Source organism: Saccopteryx bilineata, chromosome 2 (assembly GCF_036850765.1).
Source record: "Saccopteryx bilineata isolate mSacBil1 chromosome 2, mSacBil1_pri_phased_curated, whole genome shotgun sequence".
NCBI lineage: Eukaryota > Metazoa > Chordata > Mammalia > Chiroptera > Emballonuridae > Saccopteryx > Saccopteryx bilineata.
The window spans coordinates 317,483,326-317,492,714 of record NC_089491.1 but is presented as its reverse complement, the minus strand read 5'-3'; the positions used below and the strand labels follow the sequence as shown (position 1 = coordinate 317,492,714).

At 38.8% G+C, this 9,389-nt stretch overlaps 1 protein-coding gene across 1 annotated transcript; it reads right to left on the bottom strand.

The window, feature by feature from the left end:
• Positions 1-4,666: 4,666 nt before the first annotated feature.
• TCHHL1 (trichohyalin like 1) lies at positions 4,667-7,682 on the bottom strand. Its single transcript, XM_066254523.1, is given in 3 exon segments — positions 4,667-4,764; positions 4,767-7,059; positions 7,545-7,682. Coding segments are annotated over 3 exon segments (2,529 nt in total).
• Between the last annotated feature and the right edge of the window lie 1,707 nt (positions 7,683-9,389).

The following is a 9,389-nucleotide window of genomic DNA, read 5'->3' as shown; positions in this document are numbered from 1 at the left end:
TTGATGTCCTCTTTTCTGGAGTGCCTGTTCATGTCTTTCATTTTTTGAACAAATTTTAGAAAGTAGTTTTTTCTTTTTCTTACTGACTTATAGGTATTCTTTGTATATTCTGGATACTAGTTCTATTTGTTTTTGATTCTTCATAATAGTCCTGTGTGTTATTGTAATGACATTTTACACAGACAAATGTTGAAGTCAGAGAGCTTAAATTGGAAAATACCACTCAAAGAACAATTAGTGAGTTTTACCAGCCAGTAAGCATAAATATGTTAATCTGGGTGGTGCAGGCTATGAATGTTATAGTAGTTAAAAGATCAGTGAGCTTCTGGGAAGAGGTAGGACTTAGTCTAAGACTTTAAGTAGAAAGGGAATTGAAACATATTTCAGGAAAGGTGAATGAATCATACGTGCAGAGGCAGGGAAATGGAAACAATAATATAATGAACACCTTGCCCTTGAATAGTTCTTTGTAGTACTTTACAAGTGGTCTTATTTAAAACTGTATCCTTCATGAAGGTGGAGACATGCCTATTCCATTCACCAGGACATGTGTAGTGTCCATTAGTGTCTGGCACAACAAGTGCTTAATAAATATGTTTAAATAAAATGATCGAATGAAATCGATTCCAACAATGGTCCTGTCAACTTAATAAGAATTTAAATGATCAAAGTGAGGGTTTAAAGACAATTAGATAGTCAATTCCATGTCATTAGTAAGAGTTCTACATTTCTAAATTTTAATTAAAGGAATATTATAAAATGTTTGATCAGTTTAGACTCAATGTGGTATGTAAGAAATTGGCAAGTGTCACCAAGAGGTCTTAAAAAGAGAGATAAAACAATGATTTGCAAAATTCTTGAGGGATTAAATGAGGAATGAACTAGAAGCAGGGGCACCAGCTAAGAGACCGTTATAATAATATTGGTATTTATTTACTTATTTAACAAATATTTATTGAAATTATTGTATACATCTGGTGCTAAACTCTATGCTTATGCAGAATGACAAGACGTGGAAGTGGTGAACCTTGCTTTCAAGGAGTTTATAGTTTGATAGAATAACTAAGACAAGCACTCAAATATCTGTAATTCAGGGAAGGAAATTATTTTAAAAAGAGGCATAAGTAAAAACTATGAAGTTAAGGGAGGGAAAAATCTGTTTTGCTGGGGGCATTACGAAAGGTTAAAGTAGTATTCTATAGCAGCACTTCTGCCTGCCTCTGTTTTCCCGCTCCCTTGGCCTTCACTATCATACTGGAATTATCTTGTTTATTGTTTGTTTCTTATTTATCTCTCTCTCCTTATTTACATAACAAACTTCAAAATAAAAAGTATTTGTTTTGTCACTGTTGCATCTCATGCTTTACCCAATATTTGGAAAAAACATGGATTTTTTTTCAATAAAATCTTGAATGAATGAATGAATGGAGTGTTATTGGAGGCCAGAAAGAAGTAGAAAATAAATTAAATGATTGCTAGAATTTGAAGAGATTGTTTATAGATAAATAGTTGACCCTTGAACAAAGCAGGGGTTAGGGAAAGGTGTCCACCTCTACAGTCAAATATCCATGTATAACTTTTGACTCCCCCAGAATTTAACTACTAATAATCTATTGTTGATTAGAAACCTCATCAAAAGCATAAACAGTCAGTTAACACATATTTTGTATATCTATTATGTTATATTATTATAATAAAGTAAAATAGAGAAAATAAAATATAATTGAGAAAATATATTTATGATACTATATGTGGTTATTAAAAAAGGATATTGGAAGGATGCTTGACTTGGGATGGGAACCCATAATATACAGATGATGTATTTTGGAATTGTGCATCTGAAACATATAATTTTTTTAAAACCTATATAATTTTATTTACCAATGTCACCCCAATAAATTCAATAAATTTTTTTTTAAAAAAAGAAAAAAAGTATGTGTATAAGTGAACCCATGCAATTCAAATCCAACTCATTCAAGGGCATATATATATATGGTTGATATCATGTTGTAAGCACAGAATGATAACATGCTCTTCCACATAAAGAGTTTTCCATATAAATGCAGATTTTTCATAACTGCATATTTTTGAGACTGTATAATAACCATCAATGGGATAGTTGATAATTTTCATAACCTACTCCCCTATTAGAAATTTGATTTTCTGTACATTATATTATTATAAATAATGGTGTTGTGGACATCTTTGTGAAGGTTATCTTTCTATTTTAAATTATTTCTTGAGGCTAGAGTTAAAATTAATTACAAGTTTTAAAACAGCATTTATTTTTCTGATTGCAAATCTATCACATTTTTATTATAAAAACTTGGAAAATGGTGCCTGACCTGTGGTGGCACAGTGGATAAAGCATTGACCTGGAATACTGAGGTCGCCAGTTCAATACCCTGGGATTACCCAGTCAAGGCACGTATGGGAGTTGATACTTCCTGCTCCTCCCCTCTTCTCTCTCTCTGTCTCTCTCTCTCTCTCCACTCCTTCTCTCCTCTCTAAAATGAGTAAAGTCTTTTAAAAAAACTTGTAAAATGAAGAAAATCTCAAAACAAGAAGTAAATATCATTTATAGTCACTCTACTTAATAACCATTGTTAAGATTTTGATCTCATATCCCACCTGTTTATCTACCTATTAATCTTTAAATAGAATTATACTTTATCTACCATTTATGTCACGCATAGCTTAGTATCTCATGAATCCTTTCTCATTAATTAAATGATATCTTTCCTCATAATTTCTAATGATTTTTGGCATTCTTCAGTATCTAGTAACCATAACTTGGATAAACATTCCTGTAATCACGGACAGGTTATTCTGTGGGTTTTTTGTTGTTGTTGTTGCTATCTTTAATATGTGATGACTAATATCTTTGTAGATGTGAATTGTCTCATGTCTCTTGCTCATTTAAAATAATTTTTTTAAAGATAGGAATATTCATTCATGTTTGTGGGTAGAATAAAAATATCTGAAAATGTTGAGGAGGAGGAAAGAAAGGAGATTTTAGATTCTGGAAGAGGAGTGAGTTGAAGTGAAAGAAAATTGAGCCTCAAAAGAAGACTGCAATGGGAGATGGGGCATTTGGCTTTAGAAAACATTATGTGATAACTATTTTATTTCTTTTCTGTGTCATTTCTAAGCTTCAAGAGCATCATCCTTTAATTATATATTTTTTAAGAAAACAGAAATCACTAAGATTGTTTTTGTTTCTGATAAATGTTTTTAAGCCTAGATAGAAAATCAAGGGAAAAAATGAACCAACAAAAGTTACTCATTTGTTAACTTCAATACAAAACCCTTAGCAAACCATATGGGTAAACATTTTGGACACCTGGTGGATGTTTGATTATAAGAGCTTTTTTTTTTTTTTTTTTTGGTATTTTTCTGAAGCTTGAAATGGGGAGAGATAGTCAGACAGACTCCCGCATGCGCCCGACCGGGATCCACCCGGCACGCCCACCAGGGGGTGACGCTCTGCCCTCCAGGGGGCGATGCTCTGCCCCTCCGGGGCGTCGCTCTGTCGCGACCAGAGCCACTCTAGTGCCTGGGGCAGAGGCCAAGGAGCCATCCCCAGCGCCCGGGCCATCTTTGCTCCAATGGAGCCTTGGCTGCGGGAGGGGAAGAGAGAGACAGAGAGGAAGGAGAAGGGGAGGGGTGGAGAAGCAAATGGGCACTTCTCCTGTGTGCCCTGGCCGGGAATCGAACCCGGGACCTCTGCACGCCAGGCCGACGCTCTACCACTGAGCCAACAGGCCAGGGCTATAAGAGCTTCTTTAAAAAAAATTTTTTTTTATTAATTGATTTTAGACAGACAGAAAGAGAGAGAAAGACACAAGAACAATGATCTATTCCTGTATGTGCCCCAACTGGGGATCAAACTGGCAACCTCTGGGCTTTAGAATGATGTTCTAACCAACCAAGCTACCTGGGAAGGGCTTGGTTGTAAGAACTTCTTATGGAATCAAGCATACTTGAGATTTGTATTTTCTTTCTTCTTTATAATTATTCTGATTGCTTATTTGAGCCAGACACTATGAAAGGGTTAGGTAGGGAGTGAGATTTAATAAAAGTTTGTTGAATGAATAAATCAATTAATGAATACATGGCATAGATTTAGCTGCAACTGGACATGAGTAGAGAAATTCACGAATTACTTTAATTGGGTGGTAATATCATAATTGTTTTAAGTTATGGTGATGTCTGAGATTATTTTAAGGGATAAAACTTTAGGATAAACTTGAAATCTGTGTGGAAAATACCAAGAAGCAGAAACAGAATCATCTACAACTATGAATGAATGATCTTTTATGATTATAAGATAGCATTGTGAAGTCTCGTACTTCCCGTTGCCACATTATAAAAAGCCAGTGAATTGATTAAAGAAATTGGCATCTGTTAAAGATATGAAAGGGATTTTTCCATTTTTACTGACAGATAAATTGTGATAAATTGTCTCTTGAGAAAGTCCACTTTAACACTTGGCTGTAGCATCATATGGTAGGATGTTTGGTGTAACATTTCTTTGGTAGTAGCTCCCACTGCTGAATGCTTTGTTATTTGCTCTTGTAAAAATTTAGGAAGGGGTTTAAAGGATTATTAATCTGTATCTGAATGTGTACATGTGAGAGTAGAGGGTGATCAAGAGGAAAGAAGTTTAGGATACGTTGAGATGGACAGGATTGCTTGGAACTTCTCCTGGGATAACGATAAGGATATGTTGCTTTGTAGTGCTCACCTTCCTTTGTGGTCTGGCTTCTCTCTCTGAGGGTGACCTTGCTTAGCTTCCAAAACCCGAGGAGCTGATGTTTACTGTGCATCAGTAGAATCCTTACCAGGCAAAAGTTCCTTTGTGTACTATTGTAATGCTTAGCTGTCATTGAAAAAGACAGGACAACCTGATATCTCATTGCTGAGCTGGTCATTGCAGAGCTCTGTACCTGATACCCTGGTTGTCTGAGCTTGATTTTGATGCTCCTCTTTGGTTATGTCTGTTTGCTGCAATGTCTTCTCCTGGCGGTTCCTGTACAGTGGACTGGAACAGACTGTACCTCTCTCTGCAGAACAGGGCCCTTGGGTCTTCTGAGTCCTCTCTTCAAGGACTGACTGGGGGACTGAAGAATCATGTCCCTTCTCGACTGGATTTTGTTGGTCTTCACCTTCTCCTGCCAGACCTTGGGGGCTTGTATCCTCTTTCTCCAAAGTGACAAATTTCTCTGTTACAAGATGTGTCTGTGCCTCTGGGTGTTCATCAGACTCTACAGCTGGGCCTAGGCCTTTAGCTCCTGAGCCCTGAATCTTGTGCTCTTCTCCACTGGGCTGTTCCTGTTCCTCAGTGAGTTGCTCATTCTCTCCTCCCACTGCCTTCTGAGTTTTATTTTTCACACCCAACGCTACCTGTTTCTGGGTGTCTGGGTTATTGTTGTGACTTCCTTGCACAAACTTTCCAAGTGAGTCTACTTGACTCTGGGAATCCCCTTGCATGGGCAAATCACTTGTCTCAAAGCTGTTGTCACCATTTTCTGGAGGCAAGCTGCTGGGGATTTCAGAAGACCCTTTATTATTCTGTGTGACTGCTGGCTCAGGGTCTTCCCCCTGATAATCATCATCTTCCTCGACTGGCTTGTCATGAGTCTTAGTGACACTTTTATTGTCTCCTCTAGACTTGTTCTCAGGTGGTGATAACTCCCATATTCTTTCTCTTGCTCCTGATGTCCCTTCTGCTGCAGGAGTATCTTTGCTGCTCATAAGTGCTTGTGCTGTCCCTTCCTCAGTGTGTCTTGCTTCTTCTCTTTCAGTTTCAGGATGATTCTGATGTTTTCCTTCTGAGCTTAACTCTTGTGTCTCAGACCTTTCTTCAGCATCCTCTTCTTTTGATGATTCTTGGAGCTCCTGATACCTCCCATTCTGTGCTTCATCTTCCAGGGCGAGTGGCTGAGCCTTTTTCTCACTTTCTTCGTGTCCTACTGCTTCATGGGCCACAGGGCCTTTCTCCTCTTTCTTTTCAGTTTCAACATCAAGTGTTTCTGTATCATTTTTTCTATCCCCTTGGACTGGCAGGTTGTCTGTTTCATGTTTTTTTTCTTGTGCTAGAGGTTCTCGGGTCTCAGGTGTTCTACCATCATCCTCAAGTTCAGTTAAATTCTTTGTCCCAGGTCTTGTCCTACCAGCATCCTTTTCCAGTTCTTGAGCTGCAGCTGTTCTACTATCATCCTTAGGATCAGTTGATTTCTGCCTCTGAAACTGTTTCCAGGCAGCAGTTTTTTCTGGAGGGTCAGTACATGCTGAACTTGGTTTATCTTTTCCTTGTAGTGGCTGTTCTTGTGCATCAGAGTGTTCCTTAACACCCTTTTCTGCTGAAACTTCCTGATCTTCACGTGCTCTCTGTGTTGTTTCTTCTGATGGAGAACTCTGGGTTCCCAAGTTCCCTTCCTGTTCTCCAATCTGATCTCTTGTCTTAGTGCCATTTTGCTCCCTGGCTGGATTATCTCCTTCCCTGGGAATCTCCTTATCCTGTCCCTCCTCCCCTTTTGTGGGACTGCCAGTCTGTTCTGATCCTGCTGTTGGTTTCTTTGTCTCAATTTGGGCCCCTTTGTCTCCTGTTGTTGGTATACCTTGGGTTACTTCCTGGCTCTGTTCATCTCCTTCCAGGTGTTGGTTCTCAGGGTCACGGTGCTGAGATTCTTCTCCTGGTAGATTGTGAGTCTTGGTGTTTCCCTGTGGGTCCACCACCCTCTTGCACCCCCTTTCCTCAGGGCTGAGCTGAGCTGATGACTCAATTTCTGAAGAAAGCACTACTTTGTCTTGAGTTGGTGGAGTTCCCTCTGTCCTCCATCCAGTTCTACTGGTTGCCTGGAGATCCATATCTCCTGGCTTCTCTTCTGGTTTAGATACTTGTCTTGGTTCTGAATTTAGTAATGACTTCATGTCAAGATAATGGGCGTTCAACAAGTTGAAGATTGTAAGAACAAATTCATCAAAATTGATGGTGCCATCACTGTCAACAACCAGAAGATTCAAGTTTCTCTCCACAGCATGAATGGCACATGGCTGCATGAAAACACAGTAAGAAATCAGCTGCTTTACAAGGGGCCAAGTGTCATGAGAGTCTGCATGTCTCTTAAGAATACTCATTTCTTAACCATGTTCCTTAGGCACTGATGAAGTTTCCCCAAACAGTAAGAATTTTTTGATTCTGGATGCCATTTTTCATGAGAGAGCAATGGCTAAAAAAGGAGCATTTATATCACTTATAAGTTGCATTCAGGTACATACTGGCTCATGACTCCTCTCAAAAGCCTACTTTGCTGAAGCAATAGTCCCAGTTAGGAAAGCCTCATTTTTCTCCATAAGATTGGCTAAGCAATTGCATAGAGTAGGGAGTTGAGACTGAAAAAAAGTTGTTCAAAAGACAGCGAATGCTGAGAGCTGGTAACCAGGTGTAAAATGGGCAGGGATCACTTACACCTGCCCTGCTTGGATGATGGAGAAAGGGCATATGGAGAATGATTTGCACAGCTCTGTGAGCATCTCACCTGAAGAATGTCCCCAACCTCATCCTGGATGAGCTGTTTCAGCTGTCTGCAGGTCAACGTTGCCTCATCACCATCCTCCCTGGCATACTTATGGAATGTCTCGATTACACAGAGGACGTCTCTCAGGAGCCCAGGCATCTTGACAAACTCAGGAGACTGTGAGAAAGAATAAAGAAGACTCATTTTTCAGGATAGATCCTTCAGGAAAGAGATACGATCATCTTTTCTGACTCTCCCCCAGTTTCACTGGCATCATCTGTTCTATTCTGTATCTTAAAATATTATATTTGAATTTCAGGAGTGATTTAGTTTTGCAACAGGTAATGTGGTGAGATCAGATCTAGCACAGAAAGTATTAGGAGAAATACTACACCCTATCCTTTGGAAAATAGCAACACTTGCATGTTTAGAGAAAGCTTTACAGCAAAACAAGGGTGGAAAAAGAACTCAAATGGCAATACTGAAATGCACAAATAAAGCCAACAGACTAGGACAGAGCCTCCCAGTCTCATCTGACAGTGCTCACTTGTTTTGCTTCCACCTTGGCTCAGTCTAACTCTTTTGGTTAGGGATGTGTAACTTTTGAAGTTAGAAAACCTTGTAGGGAAAAGAGAAGTGAGGCCAAGAAAATCAACCGCTATGTATGCAGGCCAAATAATTTTTTTTTTTAAACCAAGAAGACATGGCTCAGTTAACTTACTGGTAAAAAAAAAAAAAACAAAACCAAATAGAGTCCTAACCTCTCAGTCAATATCTCTAAAATAACTCTGTATTTTTAATTTAATATAGGTCTGAGTTCTGTGTCTTAAGTAGTGTTCATGGCTATGTCATAAAATTGTTTATATATTTTAAAAAAGAAAATCAAAGAAGCTCTGGAAGCAAAGAAAGCATTTGGGTGGCTGGAGCTCCCCGTTTATGCCATTAATAGTGGTTGACTTAGGCTGTTTTTCTTAAATCTTTATATAATCTCACATAGAAGGAAAGCGGCAGCGAAGATCCTAAGTACGCTCAAGCAGATACTAGGAGACTTACCTTGTTCAGGAGTGAGAGCAAGTGGGATGCAGGACAGCTGGTTGTGAGCTGATGGCAGGCACCAACACCTTTTATCGAGTCTCTAATTGCGTAGTTAGGAAAGAGACACCCTCCGGGTCTAATACCCTGATTCATTACCACCAAACCCAGTCTCCCTTACTTCTCTGTTGCCAGTTTGTTTTACTTTTATTTCCTTCTTTAGGTAGTTTCCGTTAAGTCTTGGCTTTAGACTCATTCAAAGGAAGGGAAAGGTATCTTGGTCCATTTATTGAATTTTGAAGGTTAAAGTTTTGATGGCTGTTTGGAAATAGTGTTGGCTTTTTCTTTTTAACCTTGGACACAATTACATTTCTGTTTGACAAGTCATAGGGCTGGCAGGAACCTCAGAAGTCATCTGATTCCTCTCTCTAATCACAAGATGAACTGTATTTAACCCAGCCCAGATAGATGGATGTTAATCATGTGTTTAAAAATAGAGGCCCCATTTAGCCATGTGACAAAGGTGGAGACACCTGTTGATTCAGGTGTTTCAATGGTCTGCTCTTCTTGCTTAGAGGCAGAGTTAGAGAAATTAAAATCTCTTTCTCGGTATACAAAACTTTGCTTACCTAAGATGTGCTATTTTTAACAATTGTGATTGATATCTGCTCTTTAAAGGTACTTTTATAATTCAAGGAGCTTAGAAATGAGCATTTATATTAATGTGTTCTTTCTTTAAAGGGGAAAGGGAGACAGAAACCATCAAGCTGAGGACAGATAGGAGTGAGCCTGAGATACTCAACTGGCAAATGTTTTATTTCATCCTAAATGGGG